This window comes from Talpa occidentalis, unplaced genomic scaffold (genome assembly GCF_014898055.3).
Source record: "Talpa occidentalis isolate TD23 unplaced genomic scaffold, MPIMG_talOcc4v2.1 talOcc4.2, whole genome shotgun sequence".
NCBI lineage: Eukaryota > Metazoa > Chordata > Mammalia > Eulipotyphla > Talpidae > Talpa > Talpa occidentalis.
Window position 1 is genome coordinate 57,358,750 of NW_023602073.1, and position 14,729 is coordinate 57,373,478.

Below are 14,729 nucleotides of genomic sequence, written 5' to 3' on the forward strand. Positions count from 1 at the left end.
CTTTCTATGATTTCTTATATTCCATAAAATATTGGTGGGTTTTGGTTTCTGTAATGTGATTATGACCCTCAGAAATAATTCTTCCTCACATATTTCCTTCTTCCATAAGTTTCCATTCCTTCTTTCTGCCCACTTCCTTCCCCCTGGCATCTGTCTGGTATTGCGTTCTTGGCATCTGTCTCTCTTTCTTCATTGATGGCTGGCATGAATGGGTGGCTGTTTGACAGGGCCTTCATTGTCAGCTCCCACAGCAGCATTCAGAACATTCTCTGTAGCCTGCTTCTGAGGTCCACCCAGGCTGCATGAGCCAGGCTGGCTCCCAATTCTGGACTATGGTGTTTTTCTTTTATTGTTGAACTCACCACTCATTTCCCACCCCCGATTGTCAAATAAGAAGCTAGAAACTAATGTAGAGAAATAGAAACCTGTGCTTCTCTTACAAAAATCCTTTTTGTAATCATACTTAATTAGAGGGACATTACACCTTGGTCCAGGATCTTTAGGAAGTTGGTCATTAGCTACAGTCCTAAAGGTGGCATATTTTACAACCTGGTTGACTGTCCCCATCAGTCTGTGCTGGGGAGTGCTACTGGCCTAAACCACCATTAGATGGTTGTGTGTGTCATCAACTCTGTGTCTGCACATGCAGTGCCCCAGGGCAGCTTTGTTTAGGCTGCCAGTTGTCATATGTGGTATTCACTGCTATTCACTGCCCTGAAGTCAGGGTTTCCTGGGGCCTGAGCTAAGCTGTATGTAACTCTGACATACACAGAATTTTCTCCTTACCTGGAGAAATGATCCAAGTTGTTCAGTGCTTGTTCAGTGCTCTGGACCTTACCTTTCAGTTCTAGAATTTGTGAGTTAGGGTTATGAAAATCCTGAAGCAGTTAATGTAGAGGAGACAGATACCAAAGTTCTTATGTCTGGGCTCCTGTGGACAAGTAATCAGAACCATAAAGTGGAGCTAATTGGCTGCCCCCTCTGCAACACTGACAGACTTGCCAAAAACTGAACAGACACTGGAGAATGAACCACTCTTCTTGAGAGGTGGGGTGAATGGAGCCATGCCCTGCTGAGATCTCAGAGGGCCATGCTTGCTTAAGACTAGTTGTTTGTTTGGGATTTCCCTAAAGGCTGTCTTGGAAAAAAACCAGTGTTGTGGGACACTGACATCGTGCGTTGTGTTTTTAAAATGCACCTCTCCTTACCTAACTACCTGTTCAGTTGTTAACCAAACTTTAGGAAGGGACCTTGTGGCTATAGGCAAGCTGATGAAGGTGTCTAGAGGGGGCTGCGCAGATGGTCCTAGGAGAGGCACCCAGGCAGGGCGCACATCGGGAGTGGGAAGGGCAGTTTACTGTCACAGTATGGTGGAGATGGAGTCTCGTTACTATCATAACATAAAAGGGAATTTTAAGGCCCATGCAGCCCAACTCGCTTATTTTAGATACTGGAGTCCAGCAAGATGAGATCACTGACAAGGCCACACAGCTAGAAAGAGGCTCAGCCAGGACCAGAGCCAGGTATTCAGAAGCCTGAGTTAAAGACTTTGCCCCTACCACCTTGGACAAACCACTAAAGGTCTGAGGGCCTTAGATTGCTCTTCTACAAAAAGGAGTTGAATTTGAGTCTTCGGTTCTAAGATTCTCTGCTCTCACGAACAGTTCTTGGGAGCTTTGGCAGGGTAGGGAGTTATTGCTGTGTGTGCCATAGATTCCACTTATAGAGACAGTAAGTTGAATGTTAGCTGTGGAATGTGAGCAAGTACTGGACACAGAGTTGTTATCTACCCCATGATGTGGGTTGAAATCTCTAATGGGTCTGAGTTCATGCAGGGCAAGCCCCTGGGGTGTCCCAGTGTGATGCTGATGTGGGACTCTGATTTACTCAGTTATTTATGCTACTTCAGGGCAGAGGTATTTGATATCTTGGGTGAGGATACAATAGTAGTTGGCCTCATGAGCTCGTCGTGTCAGATTACTGGGATGTTCGGAAGTCTTAAGAGAACTGTAAATGTCTCTTGGCCTTGACAAATTAAGACCATTTTGTTTTCAGTGGATCAACTAAGGTTAAACTTAAACAAATAAGAGCAGCTGGGAGGCTTTGGAAGCAGAGAAGTGCATCCCCCCTCCCCCCCAAAAAAGTCTGTGCTCCCAGAGGAAGGAAGGATGAGGTGTGGAACTCTGAATAGCCCCCCTCTGAGGAAGGAAGCAGCAGTTAATCCTCTGCCGGGTTTTTTTTTGTTTTGTTTTGTTTTGCAATTTCAGTTAAGGAATTCCAGAAGTTGCAGGTTGTGGATCATGACCTCCGTTTCTTTTTTTCCCCTCTGTTGCTGCTTGCCAGAGGAAGGGAGGGCGGGTGGCTCTAAATAACACTTTGGCCTTTATGGAAATGTATCAGATGTTCCAGGAGTGAGTCTCGCTTGCTCATGCTTGCTAGCTGGCGTGCACCGCTTTCTCTCTCACTTTTACTTCGCTTTCACTCACTCTCTCCTCTTGAGTCTTTTCTGTAGGATATAGCTAGCACTTCTTCTCACCTTATATAGCAAGGTATCCTCATTAATGTTAACAGAAATCTAACAACAGGGAATGCTGCCAGATAACATTAATCAGACCAGTGTTTGGAATTTCATAAATGCTCTGACTTTGGGTCCAAATTGAACATTAAGAACAATACTAAACTGTTTTCTTCCTTCCTCTCTCTTCTTGTCTCCCTCTGCCCTCTCCCCCAGCCCATCAGCTTCTCTCTCCTTGCCTCCGTGTTTGAATTCCTCTGCCCTGCGGAATGCTCACTGCATTGGAACTTTGTTGATTTTGCCACGTTTAATTTTTTATTTCTCTGTCTCTCCGTCCACTCCAAGACCACAGGCGGAACAGCAGCAGCCGGAGCCAGGACTCTGCGGAGGGGCAGGACGGGCAGGTCCCAGAGCAGTTCTCAGGTCTCCTCCACGGCTCCTCCCCGGTGTGTGAAGTGGGGCAGGACCCTTTCCAGTTGCTCTCTGCCACTGGCCAGAGCCATCCAGAAGGGTCTGCTGGGCAGGGCGCCTGCCACGAGGCCAGCATGCAGCTGGAGGAACCGGGTCTGCATACTACTGGAGCCTCCCTGCCCAGTGTCCTGGACCAGAGTACGAGAGTAGACTACCCAGCAGGCCTGCCCCCCACCAACAGCCAGTCGCACCCCGAAACTTTGACTCACACAGCATCTGCACATCCTGGTGGTGCCGAGGAAGGAGAGCGGAGCGGGGCCAGAAGCCGAGCCCCTCCCACCAACAAACCCAAAGCTGAACTCAAACTCAGCCGCAGCTTGTCCAAGTCTGACTCTGATCTCCTGACCTGCTCACCCACGGAGGACGCTACGATGGGGAGCCGGAGCGAGTCCTTGTCCAACTGCAGCATCGGGAAGAAGAGGCTAGAGAAATCTCCCTCCTTCGCCTCAGAGTGGGATGAGGTAAGGCCTCCTGACGTCACAGGAGCTGGGCTGGCCGCAGCCCCCCACAGCTCCCCTGCGTGCCGACTCCTGGGACCAGGATGTGGGCCGGAGCTGCCCTGGTTCCTTCACGCTGTGAACAGGGTGTTTCTGTAACTGTGAGGGGATTCAAGTCCCAAGTTGCCAGGCAGGGGACCTCACTGTCTGGATAGCAGAGGACAGGTCCAGTCACAGTTAAACTGAAGGGTGGAGGCCCCACCGTGTAGTACTGAGGGAAAGGCAATTCCTAGAAATGACATGCTGCTTGAAAATATTTGGATCCCATCGGTTCCATTGAGAGAGTCATGCTCATGTTGGAGATGGTTAAGAAGAGCCTGGCGTCCTTGCCACGAGCCTTCAGGGGGAAGTGTGAAGATGCAGGCTTAGCCAGAAGGTGGAGGGGCTTTGGGAGAAGCCACTGAAAGGGGCTAGGAGGGAGTTTTTCTGTTCCTTGCTCCTGATTATTCTTTCTGCGTTCCTCTGATGACCAGATGCCTCTCCCAGCAGAAGCATCCTACCCACCCCAGATTCCCGGCTTGGTGAGGTGGAGGGTTAGGTGGGTCAGGAAACAAAGAGAGATCCGATCGGTGCTGAGAAAACATGTGGAGTCCGAGGCCCAGGTTTCTTTCATAACCATTGTTATAGAGTAGTTGGAAATATTTACCCGAATATTTTTCAGTGACCTGTGACATGTCTTACTAGTCAGAAGAATGTGTTTCTCGAGGATTGGTAAGCACCCGGGGAATGCTGAAGTGCTCCCCTCAAAGCTTCTTGCTGGGAGAAAGCTGCCTTTGAAGTGGACGGGGGTCTATCTCCCAGGAACATTTTCAAGAGATGAATTTAGCTCTCCAAGAGGAGGGAACAGTGCAGCTGGCGTGTGCATTTGAACAATCTGTGGACTGGATGCCCTACGCCCCTGGTAGACTGCAGCTGCAGCGTTATATAAACCAGAGCTAATCCCATTTCCAGTGTGGGAACAGGGCGGGGGCAATTCCTTTAGCACTCTTATCTCCAGCTAGGATGAGGTTTAGGACTTTGTTTAGTCAGGGACAGAGGACTCCTGTGCAAGAGCAGGTTTTCACTGTTGAGTAAACTGAAACTTGTGGGCCTGTGCTAGATGCCAGGCCTCTTGAGGAAAATCGCTGTCGGTGAGGGCACCTGACTCTGAAGAGCTTGCACACAAGAATATGTGTATTTGTAGGAAGGTGAGCTCTGCCTTTGTTTTCCAAAACAGAGCTTTACTAACTTGCAGTCAGTTAGTTAAAGGGTAAGGCCATTTAAGATGAGAAGTGTAGTGTTCTCTGAATGACTAGAGCAGTCAACAGAAAAAAGCATCAGTGGGAATGGGGTAGGTGGAGGTAGGAGAGGGTAGCGAGGGTTTCCAGAAAGATCACAGAGGAGTGGAATTTGACGTGAAACTCATGCACCAAGCGTTCTCATCATTAGAGCCAGATTGAAACTAGTGTGATGTAGAAGGGGCATTGAAAGTGGAGAGAACAGCATGTTGAGGGCTTGGAGTTGGGAATGTTTATGTCATTTTGTGCAGTTTGCATAGCCAAGAAGAAATAAAGGTAGTAGTGAGAGTGGGACCAGATAGTCGGCGCGTCTTTTTTTTTTTCTTAATTTATTTATTTTAAGATTTATTTTTATTTATTTATTTATACAAGCACTGGGTACAGAAGCGCAGGAGGGTGAGAGAATTCACCAGAGCCAGAGCAGGGAGCAGAGCAGGCAGAAGGACCAAGGTACACTGCTGAGGGGAGCAGCGGGCGGCAGGAGACGTCTGTGCGCCATGTGGGACCCTCCTCCTGTGGCCAGAGAGCAGCTGGGGATTGAACTGGCGCTGCAGAGGCCGTGGGCAGCTTTGCAACCCAGCGTTCAACTGCTGCGCCACCAGGGAGGCCCAGTTGGAGTGTCTTGAACGTGAGACTGAAGAGTATTTGACTTGGTATCAAGGCAGTATCTCAAATACTCAAATGTGCTGAAAGATAGCTTTACCTCTCTAAGGAGGTAGCTCGTCTTTATGGCTCATCTCCTGAGCATACCCTCCACCCAGGGGTCAGGGTAGACTGTTCTGCACAGGATATTAATGCCCCGTTAACAGGCATCGTTGTCAGGGAGTCTTATGGATTCCACCATTTCGTTAAACGTATGTTTAAGTACCTCACACAGTTCCATGGAGGAGAAGTGTGAAATCACCAGGGCACAGCCTGGCTTAGTTGAGGTTTGACTGTTTGCGTTCCAAAGAACTGGTTGTTGCTTGACCTCTCAATGACAGGAGGTTCTTATGCTATTTCCCTTGCAGGTAGAGATTGTATTGGGTACAGTGAACCCAGGGGCTGTTTGAGGGCTGGCATCCAGGGCTACAGTGTGGCTGAACACCTAGAAGCGCTGTTCCACTTTAAATTTGAAAAACCTAAAGGCAACTGAGATTTTATTGGAAAGAAATCAGAGATGGGGCTTTACTTGTATAGTAAACATGTATGGCCCTTCAACATTGCTTCTGAGTCATTATACTCAGTTTTTGTAGACATCTCTATCTAAGGAGAAACTTCAGAAGTGTTTCCCAGACCTTGGCCCTAAACCCAGGGCTTGGCAGACTTTTCTAGAGCAGGACATTAGTTAATGGCTGCCCCACCCTGCTTGTGACCAGTGCCTGCTTTCCCTTATCTTATGCCTGATGATATTTATATTGTCGTCATTAAATCCCCAGGAGGTAGGGAAGGCTGCTCTGAAGGATCTTGGGTCCAGCTCAGCTGGTCCCTGTGGGGCCTGGGAGGGAGAGGAGGGTCCTGGAGGCCCAGGTAGCTGTGATCTCCGCACAGAGCTAGTTGTGCCTGAGGCAGCACGGGATAGTAGATAGGGCTAATGCTCTCAGACTCTGGAGTCAGCAGATCCAACATTGAGCCTCAACTCCACCATCTCCTCTACTTTGAAGCATGGGTGACCTCAGGAAGCCTCAGTGTTGTTATAACCTCACTCGTGAAACGGGCAGTCCCATCTGTGTTTCAGTGTTGTTTTTCCAGCCAGACACATGTTTAAGTACCTCGCACAGTTCCTAATATGGATAAGGTTCTATAGATGGTAAATATTAATATTAATGTGCCTGGAGAGTAGGAGAAAAGGAGCTGAAACCTGGAGTGCCTCACACCTCAAGAAAGGTAGAGCTTTTGGGGGGTGGCCTGGTGGTGGCGGAGTAACTGGGAAGCAGTGGTATTTAAGCCCCTCCACCCGTGACCTCCTGTGCAACTCTGCCCCACCCCAAAGAAGGAAGAGATGCTTGCCTGGGAAAGAAGGGTTGGTGCCCCCCATTGTTCTCTGAGAAATTAATGAGCCTTTCTGCCTTACTCCCTGAGAGGAGACGTTGCAAAGAAATCCACAGCCCTCTCTACTGTTTATAATTCAAATGCATTCTTCTAATCATGGCCAGCAGTGGCTACTGATCGGCTGGTTGGTTGGGATGATGTTATGTTGCTGGGGAGCACATGGAGCTGATAGATTTGGGAGTCATCTGCTCCTCACAGACGGTGAATGGGGCCCTTGTTGATTACCGCAGACAGGAGGACTGCTGAAACTTAGCTTAGTTGGTTAAACCTCTGAGATCGTATCTACTAGTAACACTTAAATTCTCCCTGTTTTCTGTTCTATTTTTGGTAACAAAGAGGTGATAGAGTTTGCTTTTTAAAGCGCTCAGCCTAAGAACATATCTAAATCCAGGTTTCAGTAGCTATTTTCTGTGCTCTCAAGTCAAAGTACTATTTGTTTTCTTAATGGTCCCTGATGCACAATATAGATTAAACTGAGAAACTGTACATAAATATAACCTTCAAAATGTATAGATAAGAAAAGGAAAAATCACCTCCATCTCTCTACACACAGTTAATCTCTGTTAACATTTGATTTCTAGCCAAATTTGAGGTCTTACTATATTTACCAATTTATAGTTTCCTTTTCTTACCTAATTGCTGCATGTTGTGGCATCTTACAGTGACATCAGTAAGATCTGGATTCAGATCTTCCTTCTAAAAGCCTTAGATTTTGTTATATGCCTGTCTCATAAGGTTAGTTATTACTTTGTTGTTGAAACTTTGCTGCACTTGAGCCTGTGCCGGGCATGTTCTGTCTGCCTTCGGGTACCTTCCCTGCTCTTTCTACCTGCCTGTGTGCTGAGGAGATGGACTTTCACGGGCTTTATTAGTACCACCGTCTCCCAATTAGCTGTTCTTTCCGGATTCTGGTGACAGTTCCTCCCAGTGGCCCTTCCAGCTTGGGCGCCTGCCTGTGCCTCTCTCCCTTGTTCCTCTCCCTGTTGGGGACTAAGTGATACAGACATTTTTTAGCTTCTATTTTTCAGTTTCTATCAACACTAAGCCAGCAGAGATGACTGTGCACTGGAGCAGTAAACATGGCTGTTGCATGGAAATTATAAATTAATCTTCATCTGCAGATGAACTAGAGGCGTCGATATTCAGGGCACTAGGAAGCAGGAGACATTCATCATTTAACTTGAAGCCTTTCCCACTTCCACTACAGGGAAGAAACCTGTTCTCCTTTCCACCATTGGCAGTGTGGACAGCATTTCCGCTGTGCTCCTAAATCAGAATCTCCAAGATGTGTTTTCATCCTCTGTCCCCGCACTCTATGAGGCACCCACGGGTACACACACACCAGCAATTAACATCTGAAATAAGTACCTCGTAAGAAGAACAAAAATAGCTTTCTGGTCAGATTGCAGTTTAAATGTATAAAAAGTCTGTGGGGTCAGCTGAGTCTCTGACGTACCTGCCTTTGAATGGGATTGAAGCTTCTGAGAAAGAAAGCCACAGAAAGCTGCTTGTCTGCTTAGCATAAACGTTTGAGTCATTTAAAACTTGGCTAAAGACTTAAGTGATAAATGTGTGTTTTGTAATCAGCTTTCATAAATATTAAACAAGTGGCAAATGGGTGAATTGCAGGGACATGCTTTGTATGCATTTTGTACAAATGGAGAATGATTTCTGGTCAGGGATTTGGGGAATGTCCCGGTTTGATCTGAAATGGTAGCTGAGGGGACCCTTGGCTCTTGAATCCCTGGAGGAGACGTGAAGTGGTGGGGGAGGGCACCCGTCCAGGTCCCAAACACCTCTCCCTTTCCAGCAAGCTGTCCAGTTGGAGGCATGATGTCATCAAGAGAGAAGCCGATTGGTTCAACTCCACAGAGGCTTTGGCTGCTTTTAACCCTTGAGGGTTGGGTGTGCACAAATAACTTAGATGTGAAATAAAGAGATTTGGGCTTGAGGTTCCACATGTTTCCATGTGGCTAAACTTTCCCCACCCTGTTCTGCATTGTGTATTGTTCTTTATTATGCAAACAGGCCTGTTGTGTAGTCCTTTTTGGCTAAGCAAAATTGTCCCTCTTTAAGAATGTAACACTCCTACCTCAGGCGGCAAGTTGGAGCCTAGAGTGTCTGTTTAAGTTGCTTTCTGGTATACACACAGAAGTCACATCTTTTTTCCCAGAACCTGTAAATTTCCCAAGGTTTTAAGTGATCTGGTAAGATTGATTATTTTCCCCCTTGTTTTAAAAGTAATCTCACTTTTATTCTGCAGGCAGTCCTGAAAAAACAGTTTTGGTCTTTCTATCTGATGAATCTGTTTTGTTAGTAGATCAAAGTTCTGTGTCTGTGTCTCTCCATGACCTTGCTGCTCATAGAAGAAATACCACGCTGTTCTGAATAAGCTAAAGTTAGTCCTGGCTCTGCGGTTGCCCCGTGAGAGGACTGGCACCTCGACCCCACCCCAGTGCAGGCTGAGCCTCTCTGGGTGACTTCTTGATGACATCATGCCTCTCTCTGGACAGCTTGCTGGAATGTGCAGGGTCCCTGGGACCTGGCCTGAGCCGGTCCCTCCTGGCTGCTGCCACTTCATGTCTCACCACTGAGCCTGGGGGCCCTACCTTTTTCTCTCTTCTCTCTTCATTTCCATGTTTTCTCAGTGCTGCTTTTCCTCCTTACTCATCTTGTTTCTCTTTATCTCTTATTTTCCCCTTTGCGCATCCCTTTTCTTCTATGTTCTTTCCTATCTCTTTCTTTTCATCTTGTATTTACTTGTGAAGTCAAGAAGAGGCTTTTCTAGTAGCTTTTTCCATCTTACTCTTGTCTACTGAAAGGACTTTTATTTTCTCTTCTCAACATTTTTACCACTGTTTACCCATTTTTATAATCTACAGAGCATTTTCCCACTTGGGGTGTTCATCTCTTCACCCATTCGCCACCATCCACAGTCTGCCCCCAGACCTTTCAAAAACAGTCTGGTTCCATTTAACTACATCAAGACAAGTACCACCAAGTACCATGTAGGCACTTAGTGGCATTTCTGGAATTGCTAACATGAAGAGAATTTCCCTTTTCTCCTTTTTTGTTTTACTACATTTAAAAAAAAAATACCAAACCAAAAGCTTGGGTGACCGTGACTATATGATAAGAATTTGATCTTTATTGCAGTGCATACAAATGTTGAGAATTACAAAAACAATTTTGGGGCATCCTTTATATATTTTGGTTCAGGTTTGGTTTCTCACCCCTTTTCTAGTAATGGCATCAGTAGGATACAGACTGGGTGATTTTATGTCATTTAAGGAATAGTAGCTTATCTTAGATCATTCTAAGCAATTGTGTTTCAGAAAGAAGTAGAGATATTTTCATGTAATTTAAAAATGAGCTATATTTTTATAACTACTCATTCATCCAACTTGAATGTCTGCTGTGTCCCAGGCACTATTTATCCTAAGCATGGGGACGTGCAGTGAACAAAACAGACAGAATTCCCTGCCTCCTAGAATTGATGTTCTAGAAAGCCAGAAAGGAAAAAGAAATAAAACTATGAGTAAAATACAGAGTGTGCTAGTTGGCAGTAAGAGTGCTATTGAGAAACAGAAAGTTGAGAAGAGACACAGAGAGAGCATAGTTGAGGTTGGGCAGCCGGGGAAGACCCCTCTGTGAGGAGGTTAAGAGCACGTATGTAGGCGTGGGCCAGGGCAGGATTCCAGCAGAGATACGGAGCTGCTGCTTCTGCAATTTCTCCTGTATGGGAGACTTAAAATTCCATTCTACACTTGCTTTGTCTTACACATATACCTGATTACATGACTTTTAATATCCTTTCTCCTTAGCCACTATTGCCATCTGCTGCTTTTCTCATCTTGTTTCTCCCCCTGATTTTTTTCCCATTAAACAGCTTTGGGGGACTTTCAAACAAGCAGATAAGCATATTATGTATGTATATACACGTGTGTGTGGACACACACACTCTTTTTCAGCTATGGAACTAAAATGAAAGCTGAATTGCTACAAATTTACGAACCTGATCACTGCCCTTGTCATCCTGGATGAGGGTCATTGGGTGGTTCTGGTGTGTGTGGGGGGTGTGTTCTAGGTCACTGTCCCTGGATGCATCAGATGGTCGGAGCATAAATAAAATTTTAGAAACCAGGATTCTAAAGCAAGGGGAAGGAAATTCAAAATTATTTTGACTGGAAGATAGTCAGGAAACTAGAAAACAGGAGATCTATGTGATGAAGTTGGTGACTAGATGTTCAGGGAATCGGGGCAAGGGAGTGTGGGTATCAGCATCAGTGTTTGGAACACAGAAATGGTGCTGGCACCTTAAAAGGCATCTTACAGGCTGATGGCGTGATGAATCTTAAGTACTTCCTCTTAGGAGCCAAGCTCACTGGTTCCAAACAGGCTCCAGCCAATTAGTGAGATGCTGGTGGCCTCAGGCAGTCTGTGGGCCTGGATGGACTAAGGATGTGGGTGTAGGAGGAATTTCTTAGACCACTGATGTAGATTGTCTTTTGTGCATACAAGCATGCATGTGTGAAGAAGGGTGTGTGTGTAGGTGCTGTGTTCTTTCTGATGGTGAGCTATATTACATCTGGTGTGTCTAGCTGGGGGTGGGTGGCAGGAGGTGTGGATGGGGGATAGAGCTCAGTCAGCCATGCCCAGGCACTGTCATCATCACCGCCTGGCAGACAGATGGGTAGCGCATCCAAGCCTACGTAAGTTTCAGGTCAAGATTCCACGTGTTTTGATGCCTCTGATGTGTCCTCACACCTTCTCAGTAAATCTGCTCGGAAGACCTGCTGTTGAATCCTTCATCCCTCGGCATCTCTGGAGTCCAGTGAAGTATAGCAAAACAAGCTGGCTTCATTATATACTCATAAGACAAGTATGTTTCTGTGTTTTTCCCTCCTTGAAATGAATAGGCCCCAGAGAAGTTTAATTTGTTTAGGAATATGCTGTGTGGTCGGAATGGTAGCTAAGTAATTACCTGGCCAGACCGTTAAGGGACAGGCATTTTATTATTTAAGACTGTAGGAGAACAATTCATTAATCTGCTCCTCATTTGGGCTTTCCTTTGGAATCTCGTGACCCTTAGCAATGACACAGAGCTCTTTTCTGGATCCTGGTTTTGTGCCAACTCCAACCTCAGCTCTGTGTTTTTGTGGACAGCTGCTCTCCCTTTCCTTTCCTTTCTCCTGCTTTATTTCAAATAGGTGTTCCTTTTTCATGCCACCAGGTGAGTAGCCAGTGGGTAAGAAGCATGCTTGTGGCCTGAAGGTTCTGGGCAGGCCAAGATGCCAAGAGATCTTTCCCAGGCATCCTGCTCTGTCTTGTTCACGCACGCTAATGACCCAGTCTCTGGCGCCACAGGGCCCACCTGTTCATAACTCAAGGCGGCCTGTTTATTTGTCTGGACAGGTGGAAAATGGCCCATGCTCACTAGGGGCCTACAAATGACAATTTGTCTGACAGTCTGTTCTTACCTGTCCTGATTAAACTACCAGGAAGCTATTATAAACTCAGTTGAAATGGTGTGGTTTATGTAAATGTTCTAGGTTTTGTTTTTTTTTTCCACTTTGGAGCTAGTTTTTTTTATCAGAACCTCCCTACAAAATCATGCAGGAGGCTCTCGTATCTGATCGGCAGCAGGCATGCACTTCTGTGTTACTGCTGGGGAAATGGCTTCCCTAATGCACACATGGAAGGTAGATGATCCCGGAGAAGTTGTCTTGGGGAGTTGATGGAGTCCTCTTTGCCAGCCCATAGGACAGGAGAGAACATCATGGAACTTGGGGTGTCGTAGCAGAGGGGTACACTTCAAGAGAGAATATTTCCCAACCCCAAGGTCTTGAGTTGTTTCTGCCATTGGACGGAATGTTTGCTTTAAAACCTCCATATCTAACAGTATATAGAAAGCTAGGCAAAGCCAGCGCTGGAAATGGAATTTTTAATCTGCTAGGGATTTTCTTTTTTCAGTTATAATACCTGAATATGGCTAAAATTTAAAATGTAAGAAAGAAGGTATCCTTTTTACGTTTTCCTTCTCTCTACCCCTCAGTGCCACATTGTACATACTACTATGAATCTTGCTTTTCTCATGTATAATATTTTTTTTGGAAACCATTCTAATTAAGTACTTAACAGTATTTCCTTTTCTTCATAGTACATGGTATGGCTATAGACTGCCCATTTTAACATGCAGAAATTTTAAAATTTTACGGAGTTGGATCTATCAATCTTTAATGACTTCTGAATTTGGTGTCCTAGTCACCATGTTACATGCTAGATCCTTAAATCTCACTCATCTTATAACTGAAAGTTTGTATCCTTTTACCAGCCACTCCCCATTTGCCCTTCTCTTCAGCTCCTGTTTCTGAGTTCATATTAAGATTCCACATATAAGTGATACCATGTGGTATTTGTCTTCCTATATCTGACTTATTTCACTTAACAAAATATCCTCCAGCTTTAGCCATGTTGCAAATGACAGAATTTCCTTCTGTGTTAAGGCTGAATCATATGTGTGTGTGTGTGTGTTTCCTTTGGATATATACCCAGAGGAGGGATTGTTGATCATATGGTAATCCTATTTTTAATTCCTTGAGGAATTTCCAAACCGTTTTCTATAGTGACTGTACCAGTTTATATCCCATCCACAGTGATCAAGGGTTCCCTTTCCTCCACATCCTCACCACACTTGTTTCTTTTCTTTTGTTTATTTTTTTAAAGATTTATTTATTTATGTATTTATTTATTTATTTATGATTACAAGAACTGGGGTACAGGCCAGAGGTGTGGGAGGTGAGAGGATTCACCAGAGACAGAGTGGGAAACAGAACAGGCAAATAGAATGAAGTACACTGCTGAGGGGAGCAGCAGGCGAGACAGGAGAGGTCTGCTGCACCATGTGGGTAGCTTCCTGGCTGGGGATCGAACTCAAGCTGCAGAAGCTGCAGGCAGCTTCACAGCACTGCACTCCACTCCTCGTGCCACCAGGGAGGCCCTGTTCCTTTTCTTTTAGACGATTGCCATTCTTACAGATATGGGATGATGTCTCCTTTTGGTTTTGATTTGAATTTCTCTGGTGCTCAGTGATGTTGGACATCTTTTCGTCTGTCATCAATTTATATGTCTTCCTTGGAAAAGTATCTGTTAAGGTCTTTTGGCCACTTAAGTGGAGTTTTGTGGGTTTTTTCCCCCCACTATTGAGTTGAGTTCTTTGTATATTTTGGGTGTTAACCCCTTATCATATGTGGTTTGCAAATATTTTCTCCCATTCCATGGGGTTTTCATTTTGTTATTGATAGTTTCCTTTGTTGTGCAGAAATTTCTTAGTTTGATGTAGTCCCTCTTGTTTTTTTGCTTTCATTGACTTAGCTTTTAGTGTCAAATAAAAAAAAAAAAATCATTGCCATGACCAAACACCCTATTGATTCTTTTTTTTTTTTTTAGCAGCTATGTAGTTGATCTAGCCCACTGTTTGATTCAATTTTTCAGGTGAGAACCCTAAAGATTTGAGAGCTAAAATTACTTATCTAAGGTTACCTAAGGAAATTATCACCTAAGGTGGTAAATGACAGAAGCCAATTGGAGCTACAGTATAGTGAGCTGAATTGTTGTTTTGGTGTTCATTGGTACTAACTTTTCAGTTCTTGTTTCAACATAAATTATTACAGCACTTTCTTAGTTTTCCCCTCAACTCCCCCAATTTTTTTGTCTGTAAGTTTAAATGAAAAGTTACATGGGAGAGGGCCTCCCCGGTGGCGCAGCGGTTGAGCGCTGGGTTGCGAAGCTGCCGGCGACCTCTGCGGCGCCGGTTCGATCCCCGGCTGCTCCCCGGCCACCAGAGGAGGGTCCCACATGGCGCGCAGACCTCTCCTGCCGCCCGCTGCTCCCCTCAGCAGTGTACTTTGGTTCTTCTGCCTGCTCTGCTCCCTGCTC

At 45.5% G+C, this 14,729-nt stretch overlaps 1 protein-coding gene across 6 annotated transcripts in view; it reads left to right on the top strand.

Moving 5' to 3' along the window:
• The window catches only part of ANKS1A (ankyrin repeat and sterile alpha motif domain containing 1A), a 224,096-nt gene that overhangs the window by 113,308 nt on the left and 96,059 nt on the right, over positions 1–14,729 (top strand). For all 6 annotated transcript variants that reach the window (XM_037519555.2, XM_037519556.2, XM_054698737.1 and 3 more), the window contains one exon: positions 2,861–3,447. In XM_037519555.2, the coding sequence (XP_037375452.1) occupies positions 2,861–3,447 (587 nt within the window). The remainder of the gene's footprint in view (positions 1–2,860; positions 3,448–14,729) is intronic.